The sequence below is a fragment of the Hemibagrus wyckioides genome, linkage group LG20, assembly GCF_019097595.1.
Source record: "Hemibagrus wyckioides isolate EC202008001 linkage group LG20, SWU_Hwy_1.0, whole genome shotgun sequence".
Taxonomy (NCBI): Eukaryota; Metazoa; Chordata; class Actinopteri; order Siluriformes; family Bagridae; genus Hemibagrus; species Hemibagrus wyckioides.
This window is the reverse complement of record NC_080729.1, coordinates 5955129-5973547: the sequence shown is the minus strand read 5'-3', so window position 1 is coordinate 5973547 and position 18419 is coordinate 5955129. Positions and strand designations below refer to the sequence as shown.

Below are 18419 nucleotides of genomic sequence, written 5' to 3'. Positions count from 1 at the left end.
ATTTGAGAAGGTTCTAAATTTATTGTACTTAAAATCGCCATGAAATCAATCGATAATGTTAGCCTTTGTTTATATTCACACTCCAGTATGCATCACCAATTCTGATGTCACACTGCATTTCTGTCCAATCAAATGCTCTCTAGAATCTGAAGCATTTCACCCCAACTAGACTCAGTCACAGTAGTCCAGGCTGTGAACTATATATATAACTAGAATAGCTAAAAGCTGCTATTTTAAAAAAAGGGGGGTGGGACCACTTCATTTGTCCGGCTCTGACTCCCTGTTTTAGTGCAAATTACATCATCACGCATGTTTCAAGGCACTTCAACATCGAGATTTTATGAGTAAACTATACTTTCCTGTGACATTTTGGCAAGCTAAGGAGCATTTAATTTTGTTCAGAAAGTCTTGCACTAATCAGGCCGTCAGAACAGGACGAACTGAACAGTTTCCCTCAGACAAAGAGCAACTTCATCTGATCCCTTTTCAGCATTTTACTCCCACACCCCCCACAGAGACTTCCTTTTTAAATGCAGTTGTACACTCAATCATTGCCGTTGAGTTCTTTGGTTTTATACATTTATTTGGTCCTATTGTCAAAAGTTTTGGGACACCCCTCCAGATCTTAATGCTTCAGCTTCATACCAAGACAATTTCATGCTCCCAACTTTGTGGGAACAGTTTGGGGATGACCCCTTCCTGTTCCAACATGACTGCACACCAGTGCACAAAGCAAGCTCCATAAAGACATGGATGAGGGAGTTTGGTGTGGAGGAACTTCACAGAGTCCGTACCTCAACCTGATAGAACACCTTTAGGATGAATTAGAGCTGAGACTGTGAACCGGGTCAAAACTGGGACATCTGCCTTTACGTGCACATGGATGTAATACGGAGTTGGCTCCGCCCTTTGCAGCTTCAACTCTGCTGGGAAGTCTTTCCACAAGGTTTAGGAGGAATTTTTGACCATTCCTCTAGAAGCACATTTGTGAGGTCAGGTCTCTGCTCTAATTCATCCCAAAGGTGTTCTATCAGGTTATGGTAAGGACTCGCAGCAAACTCGCTCATCCATGTCTTTATGGACCTTGCTTTGTGCACTGGTGTGCAGTCATGTTGGAACAGGAAGAGGTCATCCTCAAACTCTTCCCACAAACCATGAAATTGTCCAAAAAGTCTTGGTATGCTGAAGCACTGAGAGGTCCTTTCATGGGAACTAACACCAGAATTCAATGATTTGGAGGGGTGTCGAAACTATTAGCAATACAGTGTATGTAGAACCCAACAACAGTGTGGCTCTTTTATCTGAGTCGAACCTTGGATTATTCACAGAGCCCTTGATGAATCCCTTCCTGTAAGCTTTGAGTGTGGGGCAGAATCCTAGTCGAATCGATGAAATTACGAGCTACGCGAATAGTGTTAATATGAAATATATTAATGCGGCTTCCACCGGATGTTTCAAAGCACAAAGTTCAGACTTGTTCAGGGAAGAGATTGGACAGAGTAAAATCAGTGAAGTGTTTTATAGTAGAAAAATCTACAATATGCTAAACAAATAATTAGCAACCATGAGAGAAATGAAAGTGTTTCTAAACATAATACACCACATGGAGATTCAGTTTACAAATGGACCGAGTGAAAGGGAAAACGCACTGGAAAGCATTATCCAATTGTTCAATAAATACTTAATAAAGTTCATAAAGCATAAATAACTTCTTTTTTTAAACTAATTTTATAGTTGGAAGTTTTAACACTGACGCCTATCAGATTGAGATTCTCACATTTGCCGGAAACAGGTACTGACGCTCGGGATAATCGGTGGACGTACGAAGATATAAGAATATGAGCACAGAATCCTGCTGGATAAAAGATATCCAGCAGGGGAAAAATAAAAGAGCAACTATTGTTTCCCTAGAGCTTCTTAAAGGAAGTGATGAGTGATAAAATCGGGGAGAAAACAAAAGTCATCCTTCGGCTGCATGGAACCTGAACTGTGAGCCCTGTCGGGACGTTTCCACACGTTAGGTATCGACGTCTGCGAGGGAAGTTGAAAAACAAAAAAAAACGTCTTCTGCGATATTTACAGCTGAATCTCGTTCTCCTGGGAAAGGAAACCTATTCCAGCAGGCAAAACATAAACACGATCAATACTGAGATTTACATCCGCCATTATACTAAATTCAAAACTCCTGTCTTTCCCCATCAGGCACTTGTGAACGGTGTCCACTGTGTAACGGCGAGCGAATACGCTTGTGTTCTTTCTTTTTTAAATTCTTTTATTAACTCAGAAGTCGTTCATCTTCTGCAGGTATTTCAGAATGGAGTCCATGCCCTGCGGGGAGCCCCACATCCTCTTTAGTGCCTCACACTCCCTCTCGTTGGCCTGCTCCAGGGCGGCTCGGTTAACGTTCCTCACCAGCGCTTTGGACTCCCACAGAACCTCCAGGGATGGCGTGGTGAAGAGCAGCATCATGAAAATGAAGTAAAATAAAAAATACAAAAAAAAAAAAAAAAAAGAAATAAAATATGACTTATGGATGTAGATGTACTTGTGAAGGTTTACAAAAATTATTTAAAATTTTTAAAATTTAGCAAATTTTAAAAATAGACAGTATTAAATTCTCTTTTCCCGGGTTTTGAGGGGAGGGAAATAAAAAGGAGTTATTACACACGTTATTTTTAGAAAAATACTAAACGTTAAACGCGTGGCAGTTATGCGTAATGGAATGCATTAACGGAAAAGCAGAAGATGAGAAGATATGAGCATGCAGAATGTCACTGAAGGAGAAAAAAAAAAAAAACGTAGGTAAAATAAAATAAAGGTGATGACTTACAACTGAATTACAAGAGACTAGCTCTTTAATGCGAGCCATGACCTCCTGACCGAAGGTCCCTGGCCACAGCACCTGAGACACCAAGCCTTTAGCGCACGCCTCCTGAGCCGTCAGCTTTCTCCCGCTCAGTAACATCTCATTAGCCTGAAAGAGAGAAGTGTGTCCATTAAAAATCAAAAACTTGAATTTAGACAAATTTTCAGACCCTGATCCATTCAGTTTTTCAGTGGACCTCTCTGTATTTGGCTGCATTCATCCTCTCCTCAATTCTGCCCATCCATCCCTCCACTCCTGCAGCATGATGCTACCACCACCTTGCTTCACTGTAGTGATGGTATTACAAGTACCTGGGGCTTTGCCTCACCTGCCCAGAGATTCTCTTTCCTCAAGAGAATGCTTATCGCATACCTATTACTCTAAAGTGACTTCTGTATATCTAAAGGCTAAAGGACGTCTGAAGCTCTGTTAGCGGTACCACTGGACTCTTGGTCACCTCCATGCCCAAGCCCAGTCTACATGGGTTTGGGTGCACTAAGAATTGTGGATCTTTCCACACACAGGTATGTGCCTTTGGAAATCATGTCCAAACTTATTAAACATGCCAGAGCTGGAGGCAAGTTCTGGAGATATCTTAAAGCAATCATTTTAAGACAACAACAAAATCAAACATGTACAATGATGGATTATTGTGCAAAACAGCAAAAAAAAAAAAAAATGCTGTTCTTTATACGGCAATGTCATTTATATACACAACAAATACAGTGAAAGGAACACGAATGAAGCGTAAATCTCAGAACACACACTCACCGATGCAACCCCCATGATGTGAGGGAACGTTACAGAGGAACACGCGTCTGGCGTCTGGCCAAAGATGGCGTACGGGGTTTGAAACCACGCCTTCTCATTGGCCCAGATAACGTCACAAAGGGGCAAGATGGAGGCTCCGAGCCCAACAGCAGGTCCGTTTACAGCAGCAATAATTGGTTTCTTGAACTGGATGAATGTGTTCACAAAAGCCCTGAGAACAGATCATTAAAAATATAGCTGTTATTGTATTTAACTGTTTATCACGTCTCCAAACTCTTGTTCTCTTTAATAGGCAACACATCATACAGTTTCAAACCCATACAGACAATTACATCTGATGGTACAGCTGGACAGAGGGTGAGGAAAGTGTATAATGATTCTGGCCTGTGGTTTGGAGGCAATAAACCTCTAAGTGGTTTATCTAGCAACAGTGCAAAACCAAAAATAAAGCCAACTGGTTTCCTTGAATATAAACATGCAGACACATGACCACTAAAACATTCTATTCTAAAATCATGGGCATTAATATTGAGTTATTTCCCTTTTATAATAACGTCATCTATGAAGGCTTTGATTTTGGCACTTGATTTTGGTCCAAGAGGTCAAAGGGGTTCAAGTAGGGTTGAGGTCAGGGCTCTGTGCAGGCCATTTGAGTTCTCTCACACCAAACTTGGCGAACCAGGTCTTCATGGACTTTGCTATGTGCACAGGGGCATTGCTATGCTGGAACAGGTTAGTTCCAGAGTCTTAGTTAGTTAGAGTCTTAGTTCCAGTGGAGGGAAACTGTACTGCTATGGCAACAGCATATGGGTGTGATGGTCAGGTGTCCACTATCATTTGGCCCTTTAGTAAACATTACAACCTTTTTTCAAATTGCATCATGTATATATTGTGTCTTACGACCGGAAACATAGCGAGTACACACACGTGCACGCACACACACGCACACACACACAACACTGTTGCCAAACGTACTCAAAAAGACTGGAAGTGTTGCATTCCTGGACAGAACTCTTGTTAACCCTCTCAACTTTCATGTCCTCTATTCTTCCTCCAAATTAAACACCCATTTTGCTGCACTGTCCATTAAACACTGTGCCCAGAATGAATTTATTCTCACTGATAGGCTTGAATAGTGAATGTGCTAAACAGCTTATGTCATTGTTCTTTCGGCTGCTCCGAGTTTTGGGGTCGGCACAGCGGATCATTTGGTCCGCATGTTTCGAATTTGGCACAAGTTTTACGCCGGATGCCCTTCCTGACGCAACCCTCCCATTTAACCTGCGCTTGGGGCTGGCACTAAGTTAACTTTGCAGTGGGTTAGCTGCCTACCCGGCAATCGAACCCGGGCCGCGGCAATGAGAGCATGGGATCCTGCCGCTGGACCACCGGGGGGCTTTTTATTCACCATTCAATCCTAGAATTTAAGTCTTTTTTTTTTTTTTTTTTTACCTAATGGTTTCTGCCATTTTAATGCTTTCTCTTTTGCGGTCATCTGTGAGTCGTCTGATTAAGTAGATGAAGTCCAAGCCAAAACAGAACACGCTTCCGACCGCGCTCAGCAAGACCAACTTGCTGTCGTCCGCTGACGCTGTTGCCATGGCGCTCTGAACCTCCTTCATCACCTGCAGCATTCAGGACGCAGAAAGCACTTTTAAAACATCTTCAACTAAATGTGTGAGAGATATTACTCTCAGACAGAGACAGGATTGTATTGCATTGCAAAAATATATAATTAAGGACCATAAATCCATGGACTCCCCGATTTTACGTGTTTACACTCACATCAGGATTTAGTGAATTGTTCTCAGACGTCTTGGTTGAAAACAGAATGTGTGTGAAGCCGTCCTGTTTCTTCACAACAATGTCTCTATAGCGGTAGGCGCTCTCCGTCTGACGAACGCTGAAGCGCAGACGCTTGTCGATGGCAGAGCGTTCTTCGGGCCTCGGGCGTTTGCCTAATGCGCTCGTCACACCTGAGCCAGCTGCCACTCCTGCTGTGCCGTTCTGTACACTGGTTGAGCCGCTGGCTGATGAGGCCTCCATAAGTGTCGATGTACCTTTGACATAAAACGATATCAATGCCAGTCTGTGGCTCAAGACACATTTACATTAGACATTTACGGGGTATGGAATAAAACACGTGTGTACATCAAAACCAAAAGGTGCGTAACTCTAAAAATGTGAGCTTAATCATGTTTTTGTGAAAGTTTGATTCTAAAATCTCCAGAATCTTTTTGAGTTTGAGTTTTATGAGTTTTATTAAGACTCATAAAATAATATGAACAATGACTGAGAATTCACAAATAGGGAAGAATAAAAAAAACTTATGTGAGACGGTGTGTGGGAACTGGAGTGGTGTGAAAAGCCTGCTCACATCCCGCTAGGTGATCTTCTGGACCTTGCATGTGCATTGTGTGTGACCGATTAAGCTTTCCCTCGACTATTAATGTCTGAGACTATACTGATGTTATTATGAGAGTCCATTGTCGCTTCTTTTAGTTCGTGCTTTTAGCGAGGTGTGTGTGTGTAAACTAAACCAGTGGTAAATTTTCGAGTTGTTAGAGTTATATCTTTATCTGTGTGTTTTTTGTTGAGATTTTAGAATTGAATCCTTATAAAAACAGGACATAATTCATAAATACAGTAAGAATTTGTACAGCAGTGTTTTGTAGAGTTACGTGCACAGGGTTTTGATTTACACACGTTATTCGACAGTCTTTTTATTCCCTGCATGGAGATGGATGGTGATTGATGGATGGCTAGATGGAAAGGAACATATACAGATGACTGACAGCCTATATAAGAATGAATGAATGACGATTAATGGAGGTTATTAATCCCCAGTGGAAATATTCTCTGCATTGCCAACCCTGAAGAACAACATTGCATTGTTTCACCTGAAGGGAAGTGGAGGGGGGGGAAAAATGCAGTATTCATTAAAAATCATGGTACATTTTGATGTAGTCATTCTAAATCACTGTCTTTTGCTGAACTGTGAGATGGTTCTAGTTTTCACTTTAGATCCGCTGCTCAAATAAAAAGTTGGGATAACTTTACACAGGTTGAATATAACACCTTTAAATTTCGGAAGCTTATGTGTTAAAACTTGCGGCATCTCAAAAAGTATAACATCATTTACTTTAAAGATAACTTTTCCATGAATATATTGCCACTAGAAGGCTAGAAATAAAAACAGACTTAAATAAATACTACTACAAATTGTTAAAGCCCTGAGTGTCTACTTTCACATGAGTCATTAACCACCATTGTGGAGTGGAAAAAAAAATTCACAGATCGAGAGTCTGGTAAAAAAGAGTCATAGTACCCCTTGGGAAGGGGGTGGTGGTGGTGGTGGTGGTGGTAAAGTAGTAGCAGTGGAGTCAAAGGAAAATTTTTTTGAATGAATGCATAAAATACTTGCCTAATGGCACTGCAACACAATATAGCTAATTAACTGCCGATTGGAAGAAGTCACCTAGGTTTAGCAATTTGTGGTTTATAGTAATCATAGCTGGACGGATGAGACATGGAGCGATGTACTCGCCATGAGCAAGTACATGTACAGAGCCTGATTCATGACTGAAGAGAGTTTCCAGATCCTTATTCATCTTCATCTGAACCACCTCTCATCCTTTATCCAAGCCTAATTATCCCACTGATGCTGTTTTATAAGATATTAATCTTTATCCATAGAGATAGGGGCGTCACTATAGACTGTCCCTCTTAAAGTGGGTCGCACTTACCAACAGGTTAAGAACCACTGCGTTACAATAAGTTGTTCATCTCAACAAATAGAGCTAGACAAAAGACAGCTTTAACAGATATACCTTTCCCGTTCAGTGTGCGGACAGCAGCAGGTGTGATGGGAACTTGAGGCGGAGGCAGAGCTGCTTGTGTCCTGGGCCGCGTGCCCATGCGTGCCCGCCCCTGTCCAGACACGAGGACGTGTCCGGCAGACTTCTCCTGTACGGCCACTTCAGGGGGGACGGAGTCGGGCTCCTCTCCGCCCTGTTCCAGACTGTGTGCTGCCTCGCTGGGAGACTGCTCCGAGTCAGCTCGACTGTTCATCGGGCTTTTTGGCACCAAGATTTTGATTCCAGACTTGGCCAGGTCCATACTACAGCGTAAAGCGCTGGCAGTGGGGGTGGATAAAAAAGGCTGCCGTTGCGTGTCTGCGTTAGCTTCCGTGTCCCTGTTATCCAGTGCATTCTGTGGTGGTTGTAGTTGTTTTGTAACACTGGTGGAAGGCGTGCTCAGAGCAGATGGAGCAGTGGTGCTGCTGCTGTTGTTGTTGTTGTGTGGCTGAGGCCTGTTCATCTGCTTGCGTGCATTGTTGGCGGAGGCGTGACCCACAGCCGCGCTAGGAGACCTGCGTGTAGAGCGCACGGAGGGCGTGTCTCCCGGCCTCTCGCTGTGCTGCCGATTGAACTCATTTATAAACTCCATGCAGCTGGTTAGATTGGCTTCCGGCTCCCAAGTGTCTCCTTCGAAAGTATAACCTCTCCAGCGAACCAAATACTCCATCTTCCCTTTCTTGTTTTTACGTTTACCAACAATTCTCTCGACCTAGAGAGCATGAAAAAGGGATAACACGAAAGTTTAATTTCTGCATTAAAATATTCAAGTCTTAGGAGACAACAAATGAGTAATATGAACAGAAATGATCTGTAAATATTTACGCAATTATAAGTCGTGTATTTCCTCAGAAATGAATGTAAGACAAGACAGGAAGCTATCCAGTCCCTCCAGGATTTTGTGAAATTGTTGTTATGGCTTGAAATGTTTGATTTTTTTCCCCCCTAAAATTTGCCCTTACTCAGGTGTGTGAAAAAGGTGAAAAAGGACTTGAGAGAGCACTCGATGTGTCTCGGGTGAAATCTGCGGATAATCTGCAGCAATTTTTAAAAAAAATTGGTAGCTTTTCCGAATATCAGAAAGTCTGCTTGATTCTTGCGATCATAAAATCACAGGGAATCCTGGAGGCACTGGATGCAACATCACACAAACCAGAGATGTGTCTTCTATAGTAATTTTATAGTAGTGTATTACTGAAAATGCCATTTAAGCAGAACAGAAGAGGAACAATGTGCAATTTACTTAATGAGTGCTTAAAAACTCGCGTATCCCAAAGCTATATTTAAGTACTTATCTGCTGGGTCTTTAAGATTCCAGCTTGTCCGTACCATTCATACCATTCCCATTCATACATCCCAGAATAACTAACATCAGAGAGCATCACTATGCAAAATACGACACACCTTAACTCCCTTAAATAATTGCCCTAATAATGTTATTCAACTGTCACAAAGAGACAGGATGCTTCTGATGCTCGACTCTTTCATCGCCGTGGCTGTGCTACTCTCTCTGTACATCAGGAATAAAGGCTGTAATAATAGTTGGCAACCAGTGGAGTTGTGACAGGATGCTGGGTCAAAGCTTACCACAATAGACATCGGGTCTTACCCAAAACACTTCAGATAAATTATAGAGCAGGAAACAGTTGCAAGGCTACTTATGGCATATACACTGATCAGCTGTGAGATTAAATCAACTGACCGGTGAAGTGAATAAGATCTTGTTATAAGGTTATCTTGTTACAGTGATACCTGTCAAGGGTGGGATTTATCACACGGCATAGTGTTTATACTTTACTGTGAACCTGGTAGCAATGATGGGCATAATATCGAAATTACGTCACATTCTGCCTTCACAAACGCAGCATTAAGTCGTAGCAGGATGTTTGGCTGCAGAACAAGACTCCGGCTACATAGTGACTGGGAGAAGCTACAGCCAATCAGGAGAGTAATGCAAAGAAAACGAACTTTTTTTCTTGGTGAACAGGTAAAAGTGTAGAATTGTTCTCTAATTTGGATGAAAGCATCAATCTCTGTTGACTGTTACACAGACAGGACCATGAAGAGAACCGAGTACGAACTGGCAAAAGCTGAAACAGCGACCGCCTTTGAAAGAACGTACCTGATCGGTCCACTGGCCACATTGGTAGCCAACGAAATGTGGCATCTTTCATCGTTTGCAAATTGCCGGCCCAAATGGCCCAAATTTCACTACGAAGGAAGGTTTCAGTAGGAACGAAATCAAAATGCTTCTCAATCGTATCGCTCCAAGGATTGGAAGCATTTCAGGTTTAAGGATGGGTCACCAAAAAGAAATCGCCAAGTTTTATAGGCAAATGCGTCAAATCCACCTTGATCGAAAACATAAACTAGAACTAGATTTTCCAGAATGAAAAAATGTGACCGAAACAAAGGGACAGAGGAAGTTAACTGCTGTTTCCGGACAAAAATTGCCTCGTGATTCTGTCAGATCAAAGGTGATTACACATGCCTTCAGGGGTTTCGTAGCTTACGACATGCGGGACTTATTTCGTGGAGGATTTCTAACATCTCGTCAATATCCTTGAACCTAGGTATGAAATTCCAAGTAGGACACACACGGCAGAAAAATGTTGTTGATGTCAATGTTTCATAAAAGTTAATCCGACGACTTCTGTACTTGTTACAATTATGTTATTATTAAGGTTAACGTTTATTTTATTTAATCTAGCTAAAATTTCTGTGCGTTACTCTTGTTTTACATTTTAACATTTTTCTCCACAAACACTTCCTCAACGTTGCAACAAACAAGGGCTTAAAGTTGTCTTTTGATACGATCATATCATGTGTACCGAATCTCAAACACTGACTACAACACAATACCGTGAGGGTCCTGTACCACTTCACCCCTAGAACTGGTGATAGTGGAAGTGACCAACAGATGGTACCTGTGAGTATTTTCCCATATATTTATTATTTCAATCTCAGGTGAGAGTTTAAAGCCTGATCTGTGTCTTCTGAACCTCTGGAGGAGTAGCTAGTGCACTTTTCTGTCTTTTTCTGACAAGCTAGAGAACAAACCCCACTGATTAGATAACAAAATACAAGGACGACACATATGTTACAAAAATCAATACTGTTGTTCTCTGGTCATGCAGAGATATTTAAGGATATTCAATGAAATTGAATTATAGTTGCCTTTTGGTTCGACAATAGATCCAATCTATGTGTGCTTTGATGAATTTGATGGCTATTATTCGCCAGTATATCATTCTGGAAAGAGGACCCGCCATAATAAACCTGCTACTGGTAACGCAGCCAATGTTTTGGTATCGTGGCATCTCTAATAGACTTTTCTTTATTGGAAGAAATGTATCAAGATATCAAATACCTACAATAGCAAAATAAAGCAATAGTTGTCATATATGAAATGGAATTACTAAAAAAAATATCCAATATTCAACCAGTTGAGCAAAGCAAAAAGTCCACAAGGCAATATCCCATATTTATGTTTTACTTTTAAGTATTATCCATTTCAGATGCATTTATTCTCTTTATCTCTCCCTGTACCTGATACTCTATATTGCCAAAGGTTTTGGGACACCTCTTCAAATCATTGAATTCAGTTGTTGTTTTTCAGGGGTTGGACTCGGCCCCTTAGTTCCTGTGAAAGGAACTCTTAATGCTTCAGCTTCATACCAAGACATTTTGGACAATTTCAAGCTCCCAACTTTGTGGGAACAGTTTGGGGATGACCGCTTCCTGTTCCAACATGACTGCACACCAGTGCACAAAGGAAGGTAGATGAGCGAATTTGGAGTGGAGGAACTGGCCTGCACAGAGTCCTGACCTCAACCCGACAGAACTTTGATAGATCTTTGGGATGAATTAGAGCGAGACAGGCCTACTTGTTCAACATCAGTGCCTGACCTCCCAAATGCCCTTCTAGAGGAATGGTCAAAATTTCCCATAAACACACTCCTAAACCTTATGGAAAGCCTTCGCAGAAGAGTTGAAGCTGTTATAGCTGCAAAGGGCGAGCCAACTCCATATTACATTCATGTGCATGTAAAGGCAGATGTCCCAAAACTTATTCATGCAAGAATTCTCAATACCACCTTGTTAACAATCAGTAGTCACTAAAGGGAATTTCTTCTCATTACAGTGCCTGGGAAGACTATTTTTTACATACATCATTTAAAACTGTGTTAAAATAAGATAGGAAATCCCTCCACACACGTTAGAACAAATGCCCAGAGGTTGAAAATGATATAATTGATTCCAATGAAATGTTTACACTGAAAATTCCAACAAGAAGAATTGCACTTCAAATGATAAAATAAAGTGACAATTGGTGCAATAAACAATTACAGCTTTGCTTATGTAAGAGAAGAGGGGCATGAGCTGATGATGGATGAGAAAAAAATTCAAGATGGCCGACGACACTCCCACGGACAAGACATCTTACAAATGTCTTAAATTATCCAACGTGCCTGATATTTTTCAACATTTTAAAAATCCAACACATTCTGCTTTGGCTGAACATGGGTACATTGATTTCTTTGTATTTTTTCAGGGCATTTTAACACCTTATGTTGTCCAGCATGTGCCCAACAGAAACAGCATCACATAAGAGGATCAGTTACTATAAAATGCAAAAACATCACTTTTAGGACGTATATTTAGTTCGTTTTTACATCCATCATTATAAAAATGTGTGAATAAGATGCAAGTCCTTTCTTTTACGTCAGGCAGCAGAAATGTCACTTAGTTAAATGCTTTTGAGGCGATTCAACGAACCAGAATTATATCTTGGGATCTTATCCTACCTTTTTGTTTGTTTGTTTACTTCCTCGCAAATACTTTCATTTTAATAATGAGGACTGAACTTAATTTTTTTTCCAAAATGAACACAACTTTAAGAAATCAAAAAACTATATATGAAAAGAACAGATCTGAAATTGGGGAGGGAAACAATCCAAGCCTTAAAAACAATATCTGAAATACAGCTCAATAGACTTTTAGGAGGATATGGAGGATAAATACACCTCAATAGACTTTTAGGAGGATAAATACACCTCAATAGACTTTTAGGAGGATATGGAGGATAAATACATCTCAATAGACTTTTAGGAGGATAAATACACCTCAATAGACGTTTAGGAGGATATGGAGGATAAATACACCTCAATAGACGTTTAGGAGGATATGGAGGATAAACACATCTCAATGAACGTTTAGGAGGATAAATACATTTCAGTAGACATTTAGGAGGATATGGAAGATAAATACATCTCAATAGACTTTCAGGAGGATATGGAGGATAAATACACCTCAATAGACGTTTAGGAGGATAAATACATCTCAATAGACTTTTAGGAGGATATGGAGGATAAATACACCTCAATAGACGTTTAGGAGGATATGGAGGATAAATACACCTCAATAGACGTTTAGGAGGATAAATACACCTCAATAGACTTTTAGGAGGATATGGAGGATAAATACACCTCAATAGACTTTTAGGAGGATAAATACACCTCAATAGACGTTTAGGAGGATAAATACATCTCAATAGACTTTTAGGAGGATATGGAGGATAAATACACCTCAATAGACGTTTAGGAGGATATGGAGGATAAATACACCTCAATAGACTTTCAGGAGGTTATGGAGGATAAACACATCTCAATGAACGTTTAGGAGGATAAATACATTTCAGTAGACGTTTAGGAGGACATGGAGCATAAATACACCTCAATAGACTTTTAGGAGGATAAACACATCTCAATGAACGTTTAGGAGGATAAATACATTTCAGTAGACGTTTAGGAGGACATGGAGCATAAATACACCTCAATAGACTTTCAGGAGGATATGGAAGATAAATACATCTCAATAGACTTTCAGGAGGATATGGAGGATAAATACACCTCAGTAGACTTTCAGGAGGATAAATACATCTCAATAGACTTTTAGGAGGATAAATACATCTCAATAGACTTTTAGGAGGATATGGAGGATAAATAGACCTCAGTAGATTTTTAGGAGGATAAATACACCTCAATAGACTTTCAGGAGGATATGGAGGATAAACACATCTCAATGAACGTTTAGTAGGATAAATACATCTCAACAGACGTTTAGGAGGATAAATACATTTCAGTAGACGTTTAGGAGGACATGGAGCATAAATACACCTCAATAGACTTTCAGGAGGATATGGAGGATGAATACACCTCAATAGACTTTCAGGAGGACATGGAGGATGAATACACCTCAATAGACTTTTAGGAGGATGAATACACCTCAATAGACTTTTAGGAGGATAAATACATCTCAATAGACTTTTAGGAGGATAAATACATCTCAATAGATTTTTAGGAGGATATGGAGGATAAATACATCTCAATGAACGTTTAGGAGGATATGGAGGATAAATACACCTCAGTAGACTTTTAGGAGGATATGGAGGATAAATACACCTCAATAGATTTTTAGGAGGATATGGAGGATAAATACATCTCAATGAACGTTTAGGAGGATATGGAGGATAAATACACCTCAGTAGACTTTCAGGAGGATATGGAGGATAAATACACCTCAGTAGACTTTCAGGAGGATATGGAGGATAAATACACCTCAGTAGACTTTCAGGAGGATATGGAGGATAAATACACCTCAATAGACTTTCAGGAGGACATGGAGGATGAATACACCTCAATAGACTTTTAGGAGGATAAATACATCTCAATAGACGTTTAGGAGGATAAATACATCTCAATAGATTTTTAGGAGGATATGGAGGATAAATACATCTCAATGAACGTTTAGGAGGATATGGAGGATAAATACACCTCAGTAGACTTTCAGGAGGATATGGAGGATAAATACACCTCAGTAGACTTTCAGGAGGATAAATACATCTCAGTAGACTTTCAGGAGGATATGGAGGATAAATACATCTCAGTAGACTTTCAGGAGGATATGGAGGAAAAATACATCTCAATGAACGTTTAGGAGGATAAATACATTTCAACAGTCTTTTAGGAGGATATGGAGGATAAATACATCTCAGTAGACTTTCAGGAGGATATGGAGGATAAATACACTTCAGTAGACTTTCAGGAGGATATGGAGGATAAATACATCTCAGTAGACTTTCAGGAGGATATGGAGGAAAAATACATCTCAATGAACGTTTAGGAGGATAAATACATTTCAACAGTCTTTTAGGAGGATATGGAGCATAAATACAACTCAGTAAACTTTCAGGAGGTTATGGAGGATAAATACACCTCACTAGACTTTTAGGAGGATAAATACATCTCAATAGACGTTTAGGAGGATATGGAGGATAAATACACCTCAATAGACTTTCAGGAGGATAAATACACCTCAATAGACTTTCAGGAGGATAAATACACCTCAATAGACTTTCAGGAGGATATGGAGGATAAATACACCTCAATAGACTTTCAGGAGGATATGGAGGATAAATACACCTCAATAGACTTTCAGGAGGATATGGAGGATAAATACACCTCAGTAGACTTTCAGGAGGATATGGAGGATGAATACACCTCAATAGACTTTTAGGAGGATGAATACACCTCAATAGACTTTTAGGAGGATAAATACATCTCAATGAACGTTTAGGAGGATATGGAGGATAAATACATCTCAATGAACGTTTAGGAGGATATGGAGGATAAATACATCTCAATGAACGTTTAGGAGGATATGGAGGATAAATACATCTCAATGAACGTTTAGGAGGATATGGAGGATAAATACATCTCAATGAACATTTAGGAGGATATGGAGGATAAATACATCTCAATGAACGTTTAGGAGGATATGGAGGATAAATACATCTCAATGAACGTTTAGGAGGATATGGAGGATAAATACATCTCAATGAACGTTTAGGAGGATATGGAGGATAAATACATCTCAATGAACGTTTAGGAGGATATGGAGGATAAATACATTTCAGTAGACGTTTAGGAGGACATGGAGCATAAATACACCTCAATAGACTTTCAGGAGGACATGGAGGATAAACACATCTCAATGAACGTTTAGGAGGATAAATACATTTCAGTAGACGTTTAGGAGGACATGGAGCATAAATACACCTCAATAGACTTTCAGGAGGATATGGAGCATAAATACACCTCAATAGACTTTCAGGAGGATATGGAAGATAAACATCTCAATGAACGTTTAGGAGGATAAATACATGTCAATAGACTTTTAGGAGGATATGATACTGATATATACATGAGGAAAGAACAGTAGGAGAGCCATCCTGGTCAAATAAAAAAGAAAACAAAGAGGGAAGTAGAGGGAATTATTTTCGGTCACCGGGGAAACCTTCCATGTTTGTTATCCCAGATCCAGCCTTTATTGCTATTATCGTGTGAAAACAAAAAGTTAAGCATTAAATACACGCTCACATCTCCATCACAACACGACGACAAGAACAAAAATAAATACAGCAGGTACTCAGGAAGCAACGTGTAGGAGCTAGAAAACAACTAGCACGGCTAGCAATCCACCCATACAGCGCAGGGGATATCAGCTATGCAGGCTAGCCGCTCAGTTCACTACAAGACTCTCTCGGTGTTTTAATAACGATCACGATAATATTGGGCAGTGCACGAATCGCTCGGGTCGCTGTTATATATTTCAGCAGGACCTACCTCATACAGCTCCTCTGTGGCCATCATGGCCTGGTTAAATACTCGATGCTGGAGTAATCCGACTGGAAGCCTTTCTCCACTTCAGCTGGCCTCGCTCTTCAACTTTGTCCGTGTTACCGATTTCACACACGGCAAGACGTCTTCTCGGTGTGTACCATACGGAAAGGTTTGCTTCGCGTTAGTGGGGACAAAACTACATTAAATGAGTGTTTCTAAACTTCGGAAGCAGTGTGGGGGAACGACACAACGCTTCGGAGTCAGAGTGGAGAGAGGTCACGTGGTCGTGACGTTCCTACGTACGGTCAACTAGCGTCTTACTTAATAACCAATTACTTTCCATCGAAGCAATAAACATATTATAACATGCATATACTTGTCACTTCTCTTATTATAAACGTGTTAGGCTTTAGCTAGGTTTTTTTTTTTAAAAATCTGAAATTATTTTTTGTAACATTTTTGCTTCTGTCCTCAAGCAAATATTTAATAATGAGCGATTAAGGCTTTTTTTATTCCTGCAATTTTTGTATAGTAACATAGTAAGAAAATACACTTGCATGTTATTATGATAAGAGATGATCTTTATGAAGTTTAAATCCTATATAATGGAGCTTAACCTGTTAGTTAAGTAGTCTTTTTTTTTTTTTTTTTTGCTTACTATAATCTCACCCTCACCCTACTTTTTCATTTTTTTTTTTAAAATAGAATTATCTGTATATTTACTTGACAAAGGTATAGGCTACACTACCCATCCAGAATATTACCAGAAATATAGGTTCTTTAGAGACTTTTTTTTTTTTTACTTTAGTGTGCATCTGAAAATCAGAGCCATATTTGGCTCTTCCCCAAACTGAGAGAGACTGAGGAAAGGAAGAAAAGAAAAAAAGATGAGATAAAATAAGGACCGAAATGAGGTACAAGTTCTGGGTTAAAATAGTCTGTGTAGGATCTCTTGGTTAAAAATAGTAAAGACAAGACACATACATGTCCACCCTCCTTGGCAACATCAGCTAAGCCAAGTAATATTCTTACCACTTTTAAAAAATTATATATACATATGATTTTTTAAAAATGTTGAAACGTGTCAAATAACGTTGGATAATTTAAGACATTTGTAAGATGTCTTGTCCGGGGGCGTGTCGTCGGCCATCTTGAAAATCTTTTCTCTTCCATCATCAGCTCCTGCCCCTCTTCTGCTACATAAGCAAAGTTGTAATTGTTGATCGAATTGTCCAACTTTATACATTTCATTTCAGTGCATCATCCCGGTACTTGAAGTGCACTTCTTCTTGTGGGAATTTTCAGTGTGAACACACTACTCACTGTTTATATTACAAAATACCAAGAAGTATGTGATTTGGGAAGCACCGTAAGTTTACGCTCTTGTGGTGTCACTCTTGTGTTGTCCTGAGCTGTATTTGACTCAGAAGTGGGAATCATCGATATCATTTTCAACCTCTGGGCATTTGTGTGGAGGGATTTAGTTTTGCTTGTGTATCTTTATTATTACCTGTGTTTATTATTATGCTTTCAGAAGAAAAGGCACGGAATTAGGAATTGTTCAGCTGAGGTTTGGTCCTACCTTGATACTGGTTACTTTAAAACCAGGGAGGTGAGGGGTTCAGGGTTAAGAGCCCTCTGTAGTCCAGGGATAAGTAACAAGTTGGGTCAAATAGGCCCAGGAATTTCTGAAAACCTTATTAACTAATCAACTAATTCAATTTTAGATCAAGCTGAGGTCAATTGAAGGGGGACAATGCAATAACATTTCAGCAGGTAGATGTGTGAGTTAAAGGTGTGCATATTTGTACGTGTTTGCACGTAGTATTTCACAGCCACAGACACTTAAATCGCACATTTATCTGATACAAGTTGCAAGGATACTAAATGATTATGTAGATATGTTTGAGAATTAGTAAAAATGACACTGATGTGATGCAGAATGAAATAACAGTTGTAGTGGCCACTAAAACCAGTATGAGAAACCCACTTAAAACAACACAAGAATTCATTAGTGAGAGTAACAGTCCCTATTCATTGCGTCTGGTGATTGTGGAGAAGAAGGACAGTTCTTTAAGAAAGTGTGTTGATTAGAGACTTCTGGAAGAATACCTATTCTCTTCTAAAAAACCGAAGAACCAATAGATTGGATTGGATCTTGGACTTAGATAGTGGTTACAGCCAGGTTGTGGTGGCAGAGGAGGATAAACATAATACTGCTTTTTCGATGCTGTTTCTCCT

At 39.9% G+C, this 18419-nt stretch overlaps 1 protein-coding gene across 1 annotated transcript; it reads right to left on the bottom strand.

Moving 5' to 3' along the window:
• Window positions 1–1500: 1500 nt before the first annotated feature.
• cdyl (chromodomain protein, Y-like) lies at window positions 1501–16468 on the bottom strand. Its single transcript, XM_058418213.1, has 7 exons — window positions 16182–16468; window positions 7468–8206; window positions 5423–5697; window positions 5090–5262; window positions 3638–3848; window positions 2831–2974; window positions 1501–2436 (listed from the first exon to the last, which is right to left on the bottom strand). Exons 1-7 carry the CDS (start codon window positions 16206–16208, stop codon window positions 2281–2283), a joined length of 1725 nt encoding a protein of 574 aa, XP_058274196.1. The 5' UTR covers window positions 16209–16468; the 3' UTR covers window positions 1501–2280.
• Window positions 16469–18419: the final 1951 nt, after the last annotated feature.